General features: G+C 42.7%; 1 protein-coding gene across 10 annotated transcripts in view; it reads left to right on the top strand.

The window, feature by feature from the left end:
• Positions 1–23,688, top strand: part of LOC110524504 (vesicle-associated membrane protein 4) — a 42,483-nt gene that overhangs the window by 9,597 nt on the left and 9,198 nt on the right. For all 10 annotated transcript variants that reach the window (XR_016496288.1, XR_016496289.1, XR_016496293.1 and 7 more), the window contains exons 5-7: positions 13,898–13,998; positions 23,456–23,535; positions 23,606–23,657. Coding sequence is in view for 3 of the 10 variants with exons in the window: in XM_021604223.3 (XP_021459898.3) it covers positions 13,898–13,998; positions 23,456–23,535; positions 23,606–23,657 (233 nt within the window). In the remaining 7 variants the exon portion in view is untranslated. The remainder of the gene's footprint in view (positions 1–13,897; positions 13,999–23,455; positions 23,536–23,605; positions 23,658–23,688) is intronic.

Here is a 23,688-nt window from a genome sequence, read left to right on the forward strand (position 1 = left end):
TTAAGTCCCGTGTCATTATTTTATATGATTTGATAGTAAGAAGAATATAATTGAACTTAGCTGAATAAAATCGAAAGGCTATTTTCCCCATTCTGCAGCGCGTGCTCATATGAAGGTCATGTTGAGCGTAAAAGTGATCATTTGAAACCGGTCCTATAGGCTACGCTAGATTTAGAGTTATTTAGCAACTTTAGTTGTTAATGATACAAACCTTTATACGTTTTGATTTCTAAGACATTCTATGTGCTGCATGATTCAACTATAGGCTATTGATGATTTGAGAAAGTCGCAAAAAAAGCTTAGGCTCTGTTGCTTGCATCAGGCTGCACACAATGTTCTCTCATCAAGTGACCATATCATCGTCAGACTATTCTTAATATTGTCTTCACTAGTATGTTAAATTAGTTTAGATTTAGAATGGCCCATTATCAAATGGACAGGGGAAAAATACATGTCAAATGGACAGGGGAAAAATACATGTAAAATGGACAGGGGAAAAATACATGTAAAATGGGCAGGGGAAAAATACATGTCAAATGGACAGGGGAAAAATACATGTAAAATGGGCAGGGGAAAAATACATGTCAAATGGACAGGGGAAAATACATGTCAAATGGGCAGGGGAAAAATACATGTCAAATGGACAGGGGAAAATACATGTCAAATGGGCAGGGGAAAAATACATGTAAAATGGGCAGGGGAAAAATACATGTAAAATGGGCAGGGGAAAAATACATGTCAAATGGGCAGGGGAAAAATACATGTCAAATGGACAGGGGAAAATACATGTCAAATGGGCAGGGGAAAAATACATGTAAAATGGGCAGGGGAAAAATACATGTCAAATGGGCAGGGGAAAAATACATGTCAAATGGACAGGGGAAAAATACATGTCAAATGGGCAGGGGAAAAATACATGTAAAATGGACAGGGGAAAAATACATGTCAAATGGACAGGGGAAAAATACATGTAAAATGGGCAGGGGAAAAATACATGTAAAATGGGCAGGGGAAAAATACATGTCAAATGGACAGGGGAAAAATACATGTCAAATGGACAGGGGAAAAATACATGTCAAATGGACAGGGGAAAAATACATGTCAAATGGGCAGGGGAAAAATACATGTCAAATGGGCAGGGGAAAAATACATGTCAAATGGACAGGGGAAAAATACATGTAAAATGGGCAGGGGAAAAATACATGTCAAATGGACAGGGGAAAAATACATGTCAAATGGGCAGGGGAAAAATACATGTAAAATGGGCAGGGGAAAAATACATGTCAAATGGGCAGGGGAAAAATACATGTCAAATGGGCAGGGGAAAAATACATGTCAAATGGGCAGGGGAAAAATACATGTAAAATGGGCAGGGGAAAAATACATGTAAAATGGGCAGGGGAAAAATACATGTCAAATGGACAGGGGAAAAATACATGTCAAATGGGCAGGGGAAAAATACATGTAAAATGGGCAGGGGAAAAATACATGTAAAATGGGCAGGGGAAAAATACATGTCAAATGGACAGGGGAAAAATACATGTCAAATGGACAGGGGAAAAATACATGTCAAATGGGCAGGGGAAAAATACATGTCAAATGGGCAGGGGAAAAATACATGTCAAATGGACAGGGGAAAAATACATGTCAAATGGGCAGGGGAAAAATACATGTAAAATGGGCAGGGGAAAAATACATGTCAAATGGGCAGGGGAAAAATACATGTCAAATGGGCAGGGGAAAAATACATGTAAAATGGGCAGGGGAAAAATACATGTAAAATGGGCAGGGGAAAAATACATGTAAAATGGGCAGGGGAAAAATACATGTCAAATGGACAGGGGAAAAATACATGTAAAATGGGCAGGGGAAAAATACATGTCAAATGGGCAGGGGAAAAATACATGTAAAATGGGCAGGGGAAAAATACATGTCAAATGGGCAGGGGAAAAATACATGTAAAATGGGCAGGGGAAAAATACATGTCAAATGGGCAGGGGAAAAATACATGTCAAATGGGCAGGGGAAAAATACATGTCAAATGGACAGGGGAAAAATACATGTAAAATGGGCAGGGGAAAAATACATGTCAAATGGGCAGGGGAAAAATACATGTAAAATGGGCAGGGGAAAAATACATGTCAAATGGGCAGGGGAAAAATACATGTCAAATGGGCAGGGGAAAAATACATGTCAAATGGACAGGGGAAAAATACATGTCAAATGGACAGGGAAAAATACATGTCAAATGGGCAGGGGAAAAATACATGTCAAATGGGCAGGAGAAAAATACATGTCAAATGGGCAGGGGAAAATACATGTCAAATGGACAGGGGAAAAATACATGTAAAATGCTTATGCAGTCGAATAGCGAATGGACGCTGCTTTCCCATCTGTTCGTTAGTGTAGGATACTCCGGGTGTTTCACTCCATGCAGCAAACATTGTTTGAGGAGCATGCAACCTCTCACTGCACGACAGGTGATATTCCGACAAAACTCTCAAAACCCCAACCTTGTTCCTGCAGCTGCCAATTGCTTAATTTGGGAAACCAAGTGAAATCTGTCGGGAAAGTAACATGTTTTCACAACGAAACATATTTCATTAAACTGTTGACAGCTACTCTCTCTGCTTGCTTGAGAAAGGAATGGAGGAGAAAGGGGATGAGATGGAAAAGCACAGTGGTGATATATTCTGCAGCTAAAGGTAGCCAAATGTGTCACCCTATTAATTATGAAATTATTTTTAAAAGTCCTATTACTAGGCCATTCAAAATCAAATATAAATGCACTATTGTAGGCTAACTCTGTAAGCCACCCTGCATAATCAATGAACCAACAGCATCACCTAGGCCTATACGTTCTCTCTCAGACTCATGAATAGAAACTTTAAAGTGTAGCATAAGGTAACCAGTTCATCTAGTATCATAATAATACAGTCCACACTCAAAGGTGATTACTAGAATTTGAATAATTTTGGAGTATAGGCTAGACCAATTAAATTAAATCAGTTTTTTATTTTATTTTTTTAAATATATATGTTTCTGTGCTGCATAATATGCATAGGCTATGTGTTGTATAAGGAACTGCACAATCATCATTGTAATATTTTTTCAGTCTTGGGCACATATATAGGTCTATGTGTATGTATAAGCTCTAATATGTGTATGTATAAGCTCTAATATGTGTATGGGTGTCTTGAATTAACCATTACCTTTTGAAAGTGCTGTCTATTTCGTTGTTAGGCTTTGAGTTGGATACTACCAACACATGTCCTGAGTGCATAAGAGGAGATTACGGTGAATGGTCACGTGGAATTTTACTGTGGTCATGACTGCCGGCGTGGCGGTAATACGGTCACCGCAACAGCCCTAGTATCAGATAATTCTGCTCTGATTCCGGATTTGAATAGCAGAGAAGTAGATCAAGATGTCACACACTTAATGTTTTGTCTAAAGTGCTATGAAAGTGGTGAAAAATGTGAGTTTGTAAAAAGTTAGAGAATTTGGTTTATGCGGCTACTAAAACAGCTGTATCATTAGATTGGTAGAAGATATTTTTGAACTGATTTCAGATTTGAATAGCAGAGAAATATAGGAATATTTCATATGCTCTAATTTGTGGATAAAGTAACTGATTTGTGTCATGTTGCATTCACAGTGACTGGAATGTTGGAAGTCATGTTGTCACAATGGAAGCTTTAGAATGTTGAAGAAACCCCATAGAAGTGGATGAAGTTTAATAAAAGTTTTAAAAGTATAGATAGTATCAGAAAGCTGTATACATACACACTATTCCAGACTAGTCTGCAAGTTTTAAAGTTTCTATCTTAAACGGTGTAAGAGGCAAAGCACTGTAAAGAATAGTATAACTAGGTCAGAAAGTGGTACAATATTTAAAGTGGAACTGACAGCATTTTAACTACTTTGCAGATATGAAACAACCAGACATATCAGTAAAAACATATACAATTCCTAGTTTATGCTTCAAAACCAACTTTATAAGAGGTTTTAAAACTAGGTTATATTTTCCTCAAACTTCCATGACGCACACTAAGGCATTGTTGGCAGACTGATTGGATCCAGTTCAATGCATGATTCATATAATTCACCAAATGATTTCTTGGTAGTCCAAAAAATATTGCTATCGGGTTGTAAATCACAGCTGGTCTGACACGTTGTTTGCTGCCTCAATGACTCAATATTTTAAACAAAAATGGGAGGCTATAACGAAGGCTGGCAATGTCAATACAATCAAACTAGCAAGGGCAATGATCACAAGTCGGTCACAATGTGTTTAATAGGCTACGTGTCAAACACAAGGCCCGCGGTCCGAATAGGACAAACAAGCGAGTATAAATGAGTCATCTACTAGTTACAGCCTGATGTGCTCGCATGGGTGAATTCAACTTCAGCTGCACTGCTTTCATGTGTCAGATTTACAGTGGAGGGAAAGTGTACAGACACATGCCACAGTCCTAGCTACTAAAATGGGGCAGTCTGGCTTTGGTTTTTAGAGCTTGACAATGAATAACCATAAAACTAAACCTGCGACAAAACACCATACAGCAATGCTGCATTCAACTGCACCGGTGATCCATGCAGTGCAAATGTTTAAATGTTACAACAACCTATGTTTTTGTTATTTAGAGTTATTAAAAACTCTTTGATTTGGGTCACAGCATATTATGCAGATCTGCAAGTATAGCAGCAAAGGCTGGACAAATATGATTTCTCTGTTTTTGTTTTAATATGTTAACGCTATATACAGCATCTTTATATACATAAGTGGACAGGGACATAGCAGGCAAGTTCCCATTCAGTTGTGGGTTGGGACAAGCATGCATTGGCAGGCAAGCTGCAGAAGAACGAGCAGGCTACTATTCCCCATCTTTTATCAGTGCAGTTTTGACGGCAAACTAACTAAAAAGTTTGATAGTGTTAATCTAATGTTCCCTCGTTGGATTTTTAGCTAATCTCGCTCTGGCTAGCATTAGTTGTTGATCTTGTTGATGTGTATAAGCAACTGAGGTTGTTTGATCAATAGGACTGTGACGTTTCTAAATGTAGGAGGACACCCGAGGTATTTACAGAAGTCCATTCAGGTGGCGAATGTGTTCTAATGCTCTGAAGTCGCGCTGTTGCTACTGCCTGTAAACACAGTCCAGTTTAAAAGTGAATGATGGCAGGCCTGTAGGTCAGAATCCACCTTCATCAGGAAAATCTCCTGGATGTACTTCTCTACCTTTGCCTTGAGCTGTTCCTTTGCTTTCTTCTCCTCCAAAGCCTGAGTGTCCATCTTGGCCCCACTCTTCATTAGGTTCAATTCCTGGGTGATACTGATCAGATTGGCCTTCAGATATGCCATCAACTGGTCAGCCTCATAATAAAAGACTTTCAATACCATCTTATGTCAGTAGATCCTGTATAGTTAGGGTCTGAGTCTTGATCTGAATATGTTTCTTCACGACCTGCCTTCTGAACTTTAAAGTAGGATGCGGGTTGCCCTCTGGTGTGACTGGCCGGAATATCTCCTTCTTGGGACCATTGTTAGGCACAGTGACTCTGGATCTAATGGAAGGCAATGGCGTCTTTGTGGCCATTTTGGCTCCATGGACTGCCTTCAATGGCTTGGCACTATGGAGGAAGATGTCTTCCACTACACATTGGTCTCAATGGGTCGCAGTGGCTTCTGAATGTGAGGAAAACTATCCTTCCCTGTCTGCTGATATGTTGGAGCTGCATGCAGTCCTCGACGAATCCCATTGCAGATAGCACTCTTCTGCACTACTGGGATTCTGGAAGGAGGATGTGGCTTATTTTCCCCTGTCACAATCTTTCACACTGCCTTCAAACTGGCAATTTGTTGCAGAGCACACTTTCTTCAGTCAACTCCAGTACTGGGATTATTTTGGAAGGATGCGAGGTGTGATGAACCTTCTGGTTGAGCTCAGGAAGCTTCTCGGTGGCCCTGGGTTGAGGTGGTGGGGCAGGATGAAGGGAGTTGGTACTGGCAGCACCAAGGTTCCCTATTGAAGCATTATCTTCTTGTATCGGCTGCAGGATTCTCCTCAGCATCAATGTTATGGACAGTCATCTTTCACACCTTGTTCTGCAACCTCAACTTTTCGTCTAGGAACACGTTCTATATTTTATGGTGGGCTGCTGTAATAACTATGTCTCAGGTGGAATCTGAGATTGTCTTCTTGATACTGGTGTTCTATGTTCAGTATTCAGTCACCAGAATGTTCAAAGGGAATGTTTGGAATGTATTGATCAGTGGTGACATAGCTGTCTCACATAGACTTACAATGACATTCTGTGCTTATGTAGTTGTGATGTCATAATGGACCAATACTTCTGAAAATGGTGAATAATATGACTTACCTGTGTTGAACTGCTTGCCCTCATATCTAAACATGGCACCTTTCATTGAGGGGGAAAAGTATTACTGTACTCACTGAAATCATATAACAGATTGTATATCAAATTATTTTGTAATCTGACAATGGAGTGTGTCTCTGTGTGCATGCGTGCGCGTGAGCGTATGTGTGCTCCCCACACACACCCCAGTACTGGCAGAGTTCAGACAGAGAGCCCAGCCCACAGACTGTGTTGGAATAAATTAACAGAGTCTAACATTGTTTACCAGTGTTCTGATTATTATGTAACACTACCTTTTAGTGTTGTTTACATCATTGGGTAGTAAGGCTGCTAGTCTTTGAAGACGTGTAGTGTGTTTTTCCATATTCGCGACAGCAGCACAGAGCAATAGAGAACAGCGCAGGTCATTGTTAAGACGGATTGGCACCAGACTCTCCTGTTCCCCTCTCTTACATAATCATCAGCCCAGTTTTAACTTTTCCAAAAGTTAAATTCTTCTGCAACACATACTATTTCTTTCCCTCTCCCTCATTCTGTGTGTGTGTGTGTGTGTGTGTGTGTGTGTGCGCGCGCGCGCGCCATAGCAGGATCAGCTGGGCACAGGTGAGGGTAGTGGTCAGTCTAAGTGTGGTCCAGGACCGTGGGAGAAAGGACATCTACTCTAATTTTATTGGTCAGATGAAGTGAAATGCTTGTGTTCCTAGCTCCAACAGTGCAGTAATATCTAACAGTACACACACATCTAAAAGTAAAATAATGGAATTAAGAATTATTTAACTATTATGACGAGCATTGTCTGAGTGGTATTGATTAGAATAGAGTAAAACCGGTTCAGCCCCTGGTTCGACCGTGATCTGGCAGAGTTGCTCCACCTCAAGAACACCATTTGGTTAAAGGCTCAGCACATGCATACTCAGGCTGACTGGCTCTCGTTCAGGCAAATGAGAAATAAGTGCATTCAGGGTATCTGGAAGGCCAAAGTTAGTTACTTTAAGGAACAGTTCTCTCTCTCTGGGTCTAACTCCAAGAAGTTCTGAAAAATGGTGAAAGACCTGGAGAATTAACCCTCCTCCTCACAGCTGCCCATGTCCCTTACTGTTTGTGATGTGGTTGTTACTGGCTGAGCTCTTTAATCACACAAAACATTGTCAGGATTCCTATTCGACTCCGCCATGCCTTCTTGCCTGTCCAACACTTCCTAATCCCTCAGCCCTTTTAATGCAACTACCCCTGATTCTCCTCCCTCTCTTTCCCCTGCCCCGCTACACGGTTTCTCCCTGCAGGCAGTCACTCAGTCTAAGGTGCTATAAGAACTCCTTAAACTTGACCCCCCAAAAAATATCTGGGTCAGATGGTTTACATCCTTTCTTCTATAAGGTTGCAGCCTCTATCATCCCCTCATCCATCTCTCACCTTTTATAACCTGTCTCTGGGGAGGTTCCCAGTTCTTGGAAGGCAGCCACGGTGCATCCTATATTTAAAAGGGGAGATCAAGCTGATCCTAACTGTTATAGGCCAATTTCTATCTTGCCCTGTTTATCTTAGTGTCAATAATCAACTGACTGGCTTGCTTGATGTTTAGTGTTTTCTCTGGTATGCTATCTGGTTTCTGCTCAGTTTATGGATGTGTCACTGCAACCTTAAGTCCTCTGATGTCACCATTGCCCTTGATTCTAAGCAATGTTGTGCTCCTATTTTTATTGACTTGGCCAAAGCTTTTGATACAGTACACCATTCTATTCTTGTGGATCAGCTAAGGAAAATTGGTGTCTCTGAGAGGTCTTTGGCCTGGTTACCCAACTGTCTCTCTTAAAGAGTGCCGTGTGTAAAGTAAGAACATCTGCTATTTAGGGCACTGGCTGTCAGCAAGGGAGTCCCTCCAGGCTTGATACTAGGCTCCACACTCCTATCAATTTACATCAACAACATAGCACAGGCAGTAGGAAGCTCTCTCATCCATTTTATAAGCAGATGTTAGTCTTAAACTCAGCTGGCCCCTCCCCGGATTTTGTGTTAAACGCTCTAAAACAAAGCTTTCTTAGTGTCCAACAAACGTTCTTGACAACCCCCCCCCCCCCCCCATCAGTGTGATTAACACCTCTGAGGGTTTAGAGCTTGAAGAAGTCACCTCATACAAGTACTTGGGAATATGGCTAGACAGTACACTGTCCTTCTCAGCACATCTCCAAGCTACAGGCTAAGGTTTAATCTAGACTTCGTTACCTCTATCGAAATCACACACAAAAAAAAATCTCAGTTTTTTACCCAATTTTGTGGTATCCAATTGGTAGTTAGTCTTGTCTCATTGCTGCAACTCCCGTAATGACTCGAGAGGCAAAGGTCGAGAGCCGTGCATCCTCCGAAACCCAACCAAGCCGCACTGCTTCTTGACACAATGCCCACTTAACCCGGAAGCCAGCCACACCAATGTGTCAGAGGAAACACCGTGCACCTGGCGACCATGTCAGCGTGCCTGCAACAGGAGTCACTGGGACAAGGACATCCCTGCCGGCCAAACCCTCCCCTAACCCGGACGACACTGGGCCAATTGGGTCTCCTGGTTGTGGCTGGCTGCGACAGAGCCTGGACTTGAACCCAGAATCTCTAGTGGCGCAGTGCCTTAGACCACTGCGCCCCTCGGGAGACCTCGCTCCTCTTTCACCCCAGCTACCAAACTAACCCTGATTCAGATGACCATGCTAGATTACGGAGACGTAATTTATAGGTCGGCAGGTAAGGCTGCTCTCGACCGGCAATATGTTCTTTACCATTCAGCCATTAGATTTGCCACCAATGCTCCTTATAGGACACATCACTGCATTCTATACTCCTCTGTAAACTGGTCATCTAAGTATACCTGACGCAACACCCACTGGTTGATGCTTATTTATAAAAACCCTCTTGGGCCTCATTCCCCCCCATCTGAGATACCTACTGCAACCCTCATCCTCCACAACACCCATTCTGCCAGTCACATTCTGTTAAAGGTCTCCGAAGCGCACACATCACTGGGTTGCTCCTCTTTTCAGTTTGCTGCAGCTAGCGACTGGAACGAGCTGCAAAAAACACTCAAACTCGATAGTTTTACATTCCTCTCTACATTCAAAGACTCATCATGGACACTGTTACTGACACTTGTGGCTGCTTCACATGATGTATTGTCTCTACCTTGCACTTTGTGCTGTTGTCTATGCCTAACTATATTTGTACAATGTTTATGCTGTTACCATGTTTTGCTGCTACCGTGTTGTTGTGGTGTTGCTACCATGCTGTGTTGTTGTCTTAAGTCTCTCTTTATGTAGTGTTGTGGTGTCTCGTCATGTGTGTTTTGTCCTACATTTGTATTTTTAATCCCAGCCCCATCCCCGCAGGAGGCCTTTTGCCTCTTGGTAAGCCGTTAAGAATTTGTTCTTAAATTACTTGCCTAGTTAAATAAAGGTTTAAAAAATGTATAGGTCCAGAGAATAGGGTGTTTGTGTGTGTGTGTTTGTGCATCAGTGGAGGCTGCTGAGGGGAGGAGGATGGCTCATAATAATGGCTGGACTGGAGTATTATGGCTGGTGTGGAGTGAATGGAATGGTATCAAGCACATAGAGTAAGATGGCGCCAACAGATATGGCAGCTCTGCTTATTGTGTGTTATTTCTTACATTATTAGCCCAGAAAATGTTTTGTATTATTACATACAGCCGGAAAGAACTTGGATATCAGAGTGCAGGTATTACGACCAGGAATACTACTTTCCCAAATTGAATCCTTTGCACCCCCCTTGGCAATTGAACTTATTCCAGAGGCTGCTCCAAAACACAGCCGGAAGAGAAGAGGCATTCAGAGTGGACTTCTAGTCCGACTCAGGAAGCAAGCACCCCATCCACCGCTTATATAGTATATTTCTCGCTAATGTTCAGTGTCTGGATAATAAAGTAGACAAGCACAGGGCGAGGATCTCCTTCCAGAGCGACATCAGGGATTGTAACATACTGTGTTTCACGGAAACGTGGCTCTCTCGGGACATACTGTCCACGTCCATACAGCCAGCTTGGTTCTCAGTACATCGCGCAGACAGGAATAAAGAACTATCCGGGAAGAAGAAAGGCGGGGTGAATCTTTCATGGTATTACCTCCCAATAGAATACCTCCCAATTGTCTTTGGTTATAGTCACAGCCGTGTATATTCCCCCTCACGCCGATACCACGACGTCCCTTGTTAGCAGTTGATGTTATTCTTCAATAACACAGACCCCTAAGCAAATCAGGGAGAAAAATTCTAAGATTTAGAGTAACTGTAGTGATGCCACAACACCTGTGATGCCGTGCCTTAGACCGCTGCGCGACTCGGGAGGCCTAGAAACATATTCTATTCTTATTTACAATAAAAGTTATTAAATTAGTTCTCCATAGTTCCACATTTATTCAAAGAGAACAAATCATAGTTGTTTTTTGGGGAGTAGGTGTATATTTTTCTCTGTCCTTAATGTTTCTCCACTGAACAAAGAGACGGGATTAAGTTTATATCCCAACCCTAGCCTGTGGTTGATCAATTAGAATTCCTTGTAGTAAAATTGGGCCAATGGCCAAATAACAAGTACCCATTTTTAAGCTCAATGTATAGACAATTTGGACCAATGAGAACTTGCCACATGTCCACGACTGAAATTCCTCCCGTGTCCCTGACCCATTCATCTTCAAAGAAACAACTATTTCCATTGATCGTTAATTCCCTCTTGATCTCTAGTCCTCTGCATGGCATATTTATCTTTGAATATTCTTACACCCTCAAAGAACTACACTGGACTTTATGCAAACTGTAAACCACATATCCCTTGACTCTAGGGATTTTAACAAAGCAAATTTGAGGAAAAAGCTACCGAAGTTCTATCAACACATTGACTGTAGTGCTCGCGCTGGAAAAACATTGGACCACTCAACCTAACTTTTTGAAATGCCTACAAGGCTTTCCCCCGCTCTCCCTTCGGCAAATCTTATCATGACTCCATTTTGCTCCTCCCTTTATATAGGCATAATTCAAACAGGAAGTATCCGTGCTAAGGTCTATTCAACGCTGGTCTGACCTATCGGAATCCATGCTTCAAGATTATTTTGATCACGTGGACTGGGATATCTTCCGGGTAGCCTCTGAGAATAACATTGATGAATACACGGATACAGTGACTAAGTTCCTCAGGATGTGTATAGGAGATGTTGTACCCATTGTGACTATTAAAATCTACCCAACCCGAAACTGTGGATAGATGGCAGCATTCGCACAAAACTGAAAGCGTGAACCACTGCATTTAATAATGGCAAGGTGATGGCCGAATACGAACAGTGTAGGTATTCCCTCTGTAAGGCAATTAAACATGCAAAACGTCAGTACAGAGACAAAGTGGAGTCGCATTCCATGGCTCAGACACGGGACGTATGCGGCAGGGTCTACAGACAATCATAGACTACACAGGGAAAAGAAAACCAGCCACGTTGCGGACACCGACTTCATGCTTCTGGACAAGCTTAACACCATCTACGCCCACTTTGAGGATAACACAGTGCCACCAACACAGCCTGCGACCAAGGACTGTGGGCTCTCCTCCGTGGCCGACGTAAGACAGTTTAAGCGTGATAACCCTCGCAAGGCTGCCGGCCCAGACGGCATCCCTAGCCGCGTCCTCAGAGCATGCGGAGACCAGCTGGCTGGAGTGTTTACGGACATATTCAATCTCTCCCTAATCCAGTCTGCTGTCCCCACTTGCTTCAAGATGTCCACCATTGTTCCTGTACCCAAGAAAGCAAAGGTAACTGACCTAAATGACTATCGCCCCGTAGCACTCACTTCTGTCATCATGAAGTGCTTTGAAAGACTAGTAAAGGATCGTATCACGTCTACTGTACCTGACACCCTAGACCCACTTTAATTTGCCTACCGCCCCAATAGATCCACAGGCGATACAATCGCCATCACACTGCACACTGCCCTATCCCATCTGGACAAGCAGAATACCTATGTAAGAATTCTGTTCGCTCAGCATTCAACACCATAGTACCCTCCAAGCTCATCATTAAGCTCGGGGTCCTGGGTCTGAACCCCGCCCTGTGCAACTGGGTTCTGGGCTTCCTGACGGTCCACTCCCAGGTGGTAAAGGTAGGAAACGACACCTCCGCTACGCTGATCCTCAACACAGGGGCCCCACAAGGGGTGTGCTCAGCCCCCTCCTGTACTCCCTGTTCATCCATGATTGCTTGGCCACGCACACCTCTAACTTAATCATCAAGTTTGCAGACAACAGTAGTAGGCCTTTTTTACCAACAATGACGAGACAGCCTACAGGGAGGAGGTGAGGGCCCTGGGAGAGTGGTGCCAGGAAGATAACCTCTCACTCAACGTCAACAAAACAAAGGAGCTGATCGTGGACTTCAGGAAACAGCAGAGGGAGCACGCCCCTGTGCACATCGGCGGGACCGTAGTGGAGGAGGTGGAAAGCTTTCAAGTTCCTCGGCGTACACATCACTGACAATCTGAAATTGTCCACCCACGCACAGTGTTGTGAAGGTGCAACAGCACCTCATCAACCTCAGGAAGCTGAAGAAGTTTGGCTTGGCCCATAAAACCCTCACAAACTTTTACAGATGCACAATTGAGAGCATCCTGTTGGGCTGTATCATCATCTGGTACGGAAACTGCACCACCCACAACCGCAAGGCTCTCCAGATGGTGGTGCGGTCTGCACAATGCATCCCCAGGGACAAACTATCTGCTCTCCAGGACACCTACAGCACCCGATTTCACAGGAAGGCCAAAAAGATCATCAAGGACAACAACCACCCGAGCCACTGCCTGTTCACCCCACTATCATCCAGAAGGCGTGGTCAGTACAGGTGCATTAAAGCTGGGACCGAGAGACTGAAAAACAGCTTCTATGTCAACGCCATCAGACTGTTAAACAGCCATCACTAGCTGGCTTCGACCAGGTTACGCAACCCTGCACCTTAGAGGCTGCTGCCCTATATACTTAGACTTGGAATCACTGGCCACTTTAATAATGGAACATTAGTCACTTTAAATAATGTTTACATACTGCTTTACTCATCTCGTATATTACTGTATTCTATTCAAATGTATTTTAGTCAATGCCACTCCGACATTGCTCAATTAATTCCATAATTTTTATTTTAGATTTGTGTGTATTGTTGTGAATTGTTAGATACTACTGCACTGTTGGAGCTGGGAACACAAGCATTTCGCTACACCCGCAATAACATCTGCTAAATATGTATATGTGACCAGTAAGACTTGATTTGATTTTGATTTGATATAGTTATCAATTCCGGCAGTTATAAGCCATCCTCCCCCCAGCAGCCTCCACAGGTGTGCATTTATTTGAACGTCCCTGTGTGTGTGTGTGTGTGGTTTTGTGAATGTGTCAGTAAGAACACCTGTACCAGCTAACTCCTCCACCTTCAACACTGTTCACAACTTGTTATTTCTGTGTGTTGACATTCAAGTTTGTTTCTCTCCCCAGAGTGCAGTCGCAGGTTGATGAGGTCATCGATGTGATGCAGGAGAACATCTCCAAGGTGATCGACAGGGGAGAGCGACTTGAGGACCTGCAAGACAAGTCAGGTGAGACTCAAATCCTATTCAGATCAAGTTAATATCTTTAAAATGATATGTACAGAATCTGAGACTAACATAAAACCACGGTAGACTCCTGTCTTACATAAACAGTTCAGATAGGAAGGGAAAGAGACTGTATATGTGATCCTATGAGTGTACCCTGCCAGAAGTTTGTACAAGCAAAAGAACATTCCTGTTGGAGATGACCTGGGATTCTGACAGATCCATTAGTCATCCTCTACAGGAGCTAATTTCCCACTGAGAATTCCACTCAGTCACTCCGGAATGGGAATGTGGGGGGAGATATGACAAGGCTAGCTCTCACTCTTGGCTGTTCTTCTTTGGTTATCATGGATCAGAGCTAGAGGTCGACCGATTAATTGGCATGGTCAAATTAATTAGGGACGATTTCAAGTTTTCATAACAATCAGTGATCAGCCTTTTTGGTTGCCGATTACATTGCAATCCACGAGGAGACTGCGTGGCAGGCTGACCACCTGTTACGCGAGTGCAGCATCAAATGGACCTTGTGGCTGCAAGGAGCCAAGGTAAGTTGCTAGCTAGCACTAAACTTACCTTATAATAAACAATCAATCTTCACATAATCACTAATTAACTCCACATGGTTGATGATATTACTAGGTTAATTAGCTTGTCCTGTATTGCATATAATCAGAGCGGTGCCTGTTAATTTACCATCGAATCACAGCCTACTTCAACTTCGCTAAAAAGAGTGATGAATTAACAAAAGCGCATTTGCGAAAAAAACACAATCGTTGTACAAATGTACCAAACCATAAACATCAATGCCTTCCTTAAAATCAATACACAGAAGTATATATATTTTTTATTTAGTTAAAGGAAATGCATGTTAGCAGGCAATATTACCTAGGGAAATTGTGTCACTTCTCTTAAATTCAGTGCAAGCAGAGTCAGGGTATATGCAGAAGTTTTCGCCGCCTGGCTCGTTGCGAACTGTGTGAAGACCATTTCTTTCTAACAAAGACCGTAATTAATTTGCCAGAATTTTACATAATTACGACATAACATTGAAGGTTGTGCAATGTAACAGCAATATTTAGACTTAGGGTTGCTAGCCGTTTGATAAAATACGGAAAGGTTCTGTATTTCACTGAAAGAATAAACATTTTGTTCTCGAAATGAAATGATTTCACCATTATTAATGACCAAAGGCTCATATTTCTGTGTGTTTATTATAATTAAGTCTATGATTTGATATTTGATAGAGCATTCTGACTGAGCGGTGGTAGGCAGCAGCAGGCTCGTAAGCATTCATTCAAACAGCACTTTACTGCGTTTGCCAGCAGCTCTTAGCAATGCTTGAAACACAGAGCTGTTTATGACTTCAAGCCTAACAATTCCCGAGATTATACTAAAGTGCCTATAAGAACATCCAATAGTCAAAGGTATATGAAATACAAATGGTATAGAGAGAAATACCTAAAACTTCTTAACTGGGAATATTGAAGACTCATGTAAAAGGAACCACCAGCTTTCATATGTTCTCATGTTCTGAGCAAGGAACTTAAATGTTAGCTTTTTTACATGGCACATATTGCACTTTTACTTCTCCAACACAGTTTTTTGCATTATTTAAACCAAATTGAACGTTTCATTATTTATTTGAGACTAAATTTACTTTATTTATGTATTATATTAAGTTAAAATAAGTGTTCATTCAGTATGGTTGTAATTGTCATTATTACAAATACATTTTAAAAATCGGCCGATTAATCTGCTTTTTTGGTCCTCCAATAATCGGTCGACCTCTAATCAGAGCCAAATGTGGCGATGACATACAGAGCATACACACACACAAAATGCAAGACTTAGATGGGCAGGTGTGGTAACTGTGTAAAATAAGTTTTATTTTACCTTTATTTAACTAGGCAAGTCAGTTAAGAACAAATTCGTATTTTCAATGACGGCCTAGAAGCAGTGGGTTAACGTTGTTCGGGGCGGAACCACCACAGATTTTTACCTTGTCAGCTCGGGGATTCGATCTTGCAACCTTTCGTTTATTAGTCCAACTCTCTAACCACTAGGCTACCTGCCGCCCCAAGTAAATGGAGTCTAGTCTGTACGATCATAATAATGATTAGAGTACTCCCGGGTGGCGCAGTGGTCTAAGGCTGTGCCACCAGAGATTCTGGGTTCGAGCCCAGGCTCTGTCGCAGGCGGCCGCAACCGGGAGGTCCATTGGGCGACGCCCAATTGGCCCAGCGTCGTCCGGGTTAGGGAGGGTTTGGCCAGCAGGGATATCCTTGTCTCATCGCACACTAGGGACTCCAGTGGCGGGCCGGGCGCAGTGCACGCTGACCAGGTCGCCAGGTGTACGGTGTTTCCTCCGACACATTGGTGCGGCTGGCTTCCGGGTTGGATGTGCATTGTGTCAAGAAGCAGTGCGGCTTGGTTGGGTTGTGTTTCAGAGGGAACATGGCTCTCGACCTTCGCCTCTCCCGAGTCCGTATGGGACTTGCAGCGATGAGACAAGACTGTAAATACTACCAACTGGATACCACGAAATTGGGGAGAAAAAATTATTAGAGCTGTAATTAGTAAGGATGTTTTTCATCTGGGGTAGTAAGGAGCTGTTAGAGGATGTAGGAAACTGAACACGTCCAGGTGTTCTGCCCATTCTATGTGAATTATATGATCCCTATGCTCAGTACACTCTACATGTGTTCATGATCTCTACAGGTTGAATGCATTAACAGGCTAGCTCTCACTTGCGCCCTCTCTCTCGCTCTCTCTCTCGCTCTCGCTCTCTCTCTCTCTCTCACACACGCTCACACGCCTTCCTGCTTTCTCTGTTGGGATGAACAGATGAAATGGGCTTTCTCCAGCCGTCCTGGGTACTCCAGGTCCATCATGACATACACAGATGTTATCTCTGTCATGTCCACCAGCACAATATCCACATTTGGAACACAGTGGTGTGTGTTTAGGAAGGAACCCTAAAACAGTTTTGGGGTATTGGCACTAGAGGTCAACCGATTAATTGGAATGGCCGATTAATTAGGGCCGATTTCAAGTTTTCATAACAATCGGAAATCGGTATTTTTGGGCGCCGATGTATTTTTATTTTATTGATTTATTTGTATTTTTATTATTATTATTATTATTTTTAGACCTTTATTTAACTAGGCAAGTAAGTTAAGAACACATTCTTATTTTCAATGACGGCCTAGGAACAGTGGGTTAACTGCCTGTTCAGGGGCACAACGACATATTTTCACCGTGTCAGCTCGGGGGATCCAATCATGCAACCTTACAGTTAACTAGTCCAACGCAATAACGACCTGCCTCTCTCTCATTGCACTCCACAAGGGGACTGCCTGTTACGCGAATGCAGTAAGGCAAGGTAAGTTGCTAGCTAGCATTAAACTTATCTTATAAAAAACAATCAATCATAATCACTAGTTAACTACACATGGTTGATGATATTACTAGATATTATCTAGCCTGTCCTGTGTTGCAAATAATCTAACTGAGCATACAAGTATCTAAGTATCTGACTGAGCGGTAGTAGGCAGAAGCAGGCGCGTAAACATTAATTCAAACAGCACTTTCATTCGTTTTGCCAGCAGCTCTTCGTTGTGCGTCAAGCATTGCGCTGTTTATGACTTCAAGCCTATCAACTCCCGAGATGAAGCTGGTGTAACCGAAGTGAAATGGCTAGCTAGTTAGCACACACTAATAGTGTTTCAAACGTCACTCGCTCTGAGCCTTCTAGTAGTTGTTCCCCTTGCTCTGCATGGGTAACGCTGCTTCGATGGTGGCTGTTGTCGTTGTGTTGCTGGTTCAAGCCCAGGGAGGAGCGAGGAGAGGGACAGAAGCTATACTGAAGAACATCCAATAGTCAAAGGTTAATGAGTGGGAAATAGTCCTATAATAACTACAACCTAAAACCTCTTACCTGGGAATATTGAAGACTTGTGTTAAAAGGAACCACCAGCTTTCATATGTTCTCATGTTCTGAGCAAGGAACTGAAACGTTAGCTTTCGTACATAGCACATATTGCACTTTTACTTTCTTCTCCAACACTTTGTTTTTGCATTATTTAAACCAAATTGAACATGTTTCATTATTTACTTGAGGCTAAATTGATTTTATTGATGTATTATATTAAGTTAAAATAAGTGTTCATTCAGTATTGTTGTAATTGTCATTATTACAAATACATTTTAAAAATCGGCCGATTAATCTGCTTTTTTGGTCCTCCAATAATCGGTCTCGGCGTTGAAAAATCATTTTCGGTCGACCTCTAATTGGGACAGTGTCACATTTTATTGTTTTGCTGTACTCCAGCACTTTGGATTTGAAATGATACGATGACTGAGTTTTAACGGGAAAACTGTCAGCCTTTTTTTAAAAACCATATCAGGTTATCCGTTTTAGAAATTAAAGCACTTCTTGTACAAAGTCCCCCCATTTTAGGGGACCAAAAAAAATTTGGACAAATTTACTTAAGTGTATTAAAGTAGTCAACATTTTAGTATTTGGTCCTGTATTCCTAGCACGCAATGATTACATCAAGCTTGTGATTCTACAAACTTGTTGGATGCATTTGTTTGTTTTGGTTGTTTCAGATTCATTTATTTTGGGCACAAAATAATGGTAAATAGTGTATTGTGTCATTTTGGAGACTCTTTATTGTGAATAGAAATGTTTCTATACACTTCTACATTAATGTGGATGCTACCATGATAGTCCTGAATGAATCGTGACTAATTGAGAAAGTAAACATCGATAACGTCATCAATGCACTTATTGATGAAGCCAATGACTGATGTGGTGTACTCCTCAATGCCATCGGAGGAACCCCGGAACATATTCCAGTCTGTGCTAGCAAAACAGTCCTGTAGCATAGCATCTGCTTCATCTGACCTCTTTTTACAACATTAATAATGTCTACACTGTATTTCTGATCAATTTTATGTTTTTTTCAATGGGGGGAAAATAAACAGTGCCTTGCGAAAGTACTCGGCCCCCTTGAACTTTGCTTCAAACATAAAGATATAAAACTGTATTTTTTTGTGAAGAATCAACAACAAGTGGGACACAATCATGAAGTGGAATGACATTTATTGGATATTTCAAACTTTTTTAACAAATCAAAAACTGAAAAATTGGGCGTGCAAAATTATTCAGCCCCCTTAAGTTAATACTTTGTAGCGCCACCTTTTGCTGCGATTACAGCTGTAAGTCGCTTGGGGTATGTCTCTATCAGTTTTGCACATCGAGAGACTGAACTTTTTTCCCATTCCTCCTTGCAAAACAGCTCGAGCTCAGTGAGGTTGGATGGAGAGCATTTGTGAACAGCAGTTTTCAGTTCTTTCCACAGATTCTCGATTGGATTCAGGTCTGGACTTTGACTTGGCCAGTCTAACACCTGGATATGTTTATTTTTGAACCATTCCATTGTAGATTTTGCTTTATGTTTTGGATCATTGTCTTGTTGGAAGACAAATCTCCATCCCAGTCTCAGGTCTTTTGCAGACTCCATCAGGTTTTCTTCCAGAATGGTCCTGTATTTGGCTCCATCCATCTTCCCATCAATTTTAACCATCTTCCCTGTCCCTGCTGAAGAAAAGCAGGCCCAAACCATGATGCTGCCACCACCATGTTTGACAGTGGGGATGGTGTGTTCAGCTGTGTTGCTTTTACGCCAAACATAACGTTTTGCATTGTTGCCAAAAAGTTCAATTTTGGTTTCATCTGACCAGAGCACCTTCTTCCACATGTTTGGTGTGTCTCCCAGGTGGCTTGTGGCAAACTTTAAACAACACTTTTTATGGATATCTTTAAGAAATGGCTTTCTTCTTGCCACTTCCATAAAGGCCACTCTTCCATGGACAGAGTCTCCCACCTCAGCTGTAGATCTCCGCAGTTCATCCAGAGTGATCATGGGCCTCTTGGCTGCATCTCTGATCAGTCTTCTCCTTGTATGAGCTGAAAGTTTAGAGGGACGACCAGGTCTTGGTAGATTTGCAGTGGTCTGATATTCCTTCCATTTCAATATTATTGCTTGCACAGTGCTCCTTGGGATGTTTAAAGCTTGGGAAATATTTTTGTATCCAAATCCGGCTTTAAACTTCTTCACAACAGTATCTCGGACCTGCCTGGTGTGTTCCTTGTTCTTCATGATGCTCTCTGCACTTTTAACGGACCTCTGAGACTATCACAGTGCAGGTGAATTTATACGGAGACTTGATTACACACAGGTGGATTGTATTTATCATCATTAGTCATTTAGGTCAACATTGGATCATTCAGAGATCCTCACTGAACTTCTGGAGAGTGTTTGCTGCACTGAAAGTAAAGGGGCTGAATAATTTTGCACTCCCAATTTTTCAGTTTTTGATTTGTTAAAAAAGTTTGAAAAATCCAATAAATGTCGTTCCACTTCATGATTGTGTCCCACTTGTTTTTGATTCTTCACAAAAAAATACAGTTTTATATCTTTATGTTTGAAGCCTGAAATGCGGCAAAAGGTCGCAAAGTTCAAGGGGGCCGAATACTTTCGCAAGGCACTGTATGTGTGTGTGTATATATTTAATGTTTATTTAACTAGGCAAGTCAGTTAAGAACAAATTCTTGTTTACAATGACACCCTAACCCGGACAACGCTGGGCCAATCGTGCACCGCCCTATGGGACTCTCGATCACGGCCGGTTGTGATACAGCCTGGAATTGAACCAAGGTCTATAGTGACACCCCTAGCACTGAGATGCAGTGCCTTAGGCTGCGGAAGCCCTTGTGGCAGGGCTTGCAAACTATTACGGACTACAAAGGGAAGCACAGCCGCGAGCTGCCCAGTGACACGAGCCTACCAGATGAGCTAAATAACATCTATGCTTGCTCCGAGGCAAGTAACACTGAAGCATGCATGAGAGCATCAGCTGTTCAGGATGACTGTGATCTTGCTCTCCGCAGCCGATGTAAGACCTTTTAAACAGGTCAACATTCACAAGGCCGCAGGGACAGGCGGATTTCCAGGACGTGTACTCCGAGCATGTGCTGACCTACTGGCAATTGTCTTCACTGACATTTTCAACCTCTCCCTGACCGAGTCTGTAATACCAACATGTTTCAAGCAGACCACCATAGTCCTTGTGACCAAGAACACTAAGAGAACCTGCCTAAATGACTACTGACCCATAGCTGGTCATGGCTCACATCAACACCATTATCCCAGAAACCCTAGACCCACTCCAATTTACATACTGCCCCAACAGATCCACAGATGATACAATCTCTATTGCACTCCACACTGCCCTTTCCCACATGGACAAAAGGAACACCTACGTGAGAATGCTATTCATTGACTACAGCTCAGCATTCAACACCGTAGTGCGACTCCAACACCATCGTTAAGTTTGCCGACGACAACAGAGGTAGGCCTGATCACTGGCAACGATGAGACAGCCTATAAGGTGGAGGTCAGATACCTGGCAGTCTGGTGCCAGGATGACAACCTCTCCCTCAACGTGATCAAAACAAAGGAGATAATTGTGGACTACAGAAAAAGGAAGACTGAGAACGCCCCCATTCTCATCGACGGGGCTGCAGTGGAGCAGGTTGAGAGCTTCAAGTTTCTTGGTGTCCACATCACCAACACACTATCATGGTCCAAACACACCAAGACAGTCAGGAAGAGGGCACGACAACGCCTATTCCCTCTCAGGAGACTGAAAAGATTTGGCAAACTGTTTTACAGCTGCACCATCGAGAGAATCCTGACTGCTTGCTTCCCCGCCTGGTATGGCAACTGCTTGGCCTCCGACCGCAGGGCACTACAGCGGGTAGTGCTAACGGCCCAGTACATCACTGAGGCCAAGCTTCCTGCCATCCAGGAGCTCAATACCATTGCCAAGGGCTCCAGCCACCCTAGTCATAGACTGTTCTCTCTGCTATCGCACGGCAAGCGGTACTGGAGCGTCAAGTCTAGGTCAAAAAGGCTTCTGCCCCAAAGCCATAAGATTCTTGAACGGTTAATGAAATGGCTACTGGGGCTATTTGCTTTGTCCCGACCTCCCCATTTTTACGCTGCTGCTACTCTCTCTGTTTATTATATATGCATAGTCACTTTATCTCTACCTACATTTACATATTACCTCGACTAACCGATGCCCCCCCGCACATTGACTCTGTGCCGTAACCCCCTTTGTATTTTTATTTTTTATTCTTAACTGCACTGTGAGTTAAGGGCTTGTAAGTAAGCATTTGACTGTCAGGTTGTTGTATTTGTCACATGCGCCAAATACAATTAGATTTTTAGATGGTGCATGATTACAATGTTCTTATTATCCCTGTCTGTAGGTAGTCTGCTAGTTATTGGCTGGAGCAAGTTCAGCTCTGTTAACAAGCACAGGAGATGACATGAGAGGAGAGGTGTTCACCATGAGAACAGGAGATCTCTGCATGCTCAGTTCACCAGCTTTCATGTCCCTACCAACACACATAATGTCAAACAACTGTCTGACTCCAAACAGAGAGATCAAATCAAACTTTATTTATATATTTATATATATGTTTATATATTTATATATACAGGTCATCTACAAGACCCTGCTAGGTAAAGTCCCCCCTTATCTCAGCTCGCTGGTCACCATAGCAGCACCCACCTGTAGCACGCACTCCAGCAGGTATATCTCTCTGGTCACCCCCAAAACCAATTCTTCCTTTGGCCGCCTCTCCTTCCAGTTCTCTGCTGCCAATGACTGGAACGAACTACAAAAATCTCTGAAACTGGAAACACTTATCTCCCTCACTAGCTGTCAGAGCAGCTCACAGATTACTGCACCTGTACATAGCCCATCTATAATTTAGCCCAAACAACTACCTCTCCCCCTACTGTATTTATTTATTTTGCTCCTCTGCACCCCATTATTTCTATCTCTACTTTGCACATTCTTCCACGGTAAATCTACCATTCCAGTGTTTTACTTGCTATATTGTATTTTTTTGTTGTTGCCTTTAACTCCCTTATCTCACCTCATTTGCTCACATTGTATATAGACTTATTTTTCTACTGTATTATTGACTGTATGTTTGTTTTACTCCATGTGTAAGTCTGTGTTGTTGTATGTGTCGAATTGCTACGCTTTATCTTGGCCAGGTCGCAATTGTAAATGAGAACTTGTTCTCAACTTGCCTACCTGGTTAAATAAAGGTGAAATTAAAAAATAAAAATATGGAGAGGCAGAAGGAACAAGTTGTGTGTTTTGCTTTGGCAACATGAGGTTGTCCCTGTCATACCAGAGTATGAGGTGAGGTAGTTCTTCATCATAGAAACAGAGAACACAACAGACAGCTCCTATCACATGCTGTTTACACCTTTCTGTTTTCTTCTATGTGTCTCCCTGTCCCCCTCTTCCCTGTCTGTCCCCATCTTCTCTCCCTGCACGTGTCCCCATTGGTCATATGACCTTCCAGAGAGCCTATCAGACAACGCTTCAGCCTTTAGCACCAGAGCCAAGCAGCTGCACAGGAGGATGTGGTGGAGAGATATGAAGGTGAGTCAACGTGGGTGTGTCTGTGTATGTATCCATGTCTTTGTGTAATGCTTGTTTCTGTCTTCTACAGATGAAGGCCATCATAGCTCTGGTGGTGGTCGTTCTGCTACTTATCATCATCAGTGAGTGTCAGCCTGAACAACACACATTGTT

Source organism: Oncorhynchus mykiss, chromosome 5 (assembly GCF_057628025.1).
Source record: "Oncorhynchus mykiss isolate SJ-2025 chromosome 5, ASM5762802v1, whole genome shotgun sequence".
In the NCBI taxonomy this organism is placed as follows: Eukaryota; Metazoa; Chordata; class Actinopteri; order Salmoniformes; family Salmonidae; genus Oncorhynchus; species Oncorhynchus mykiss.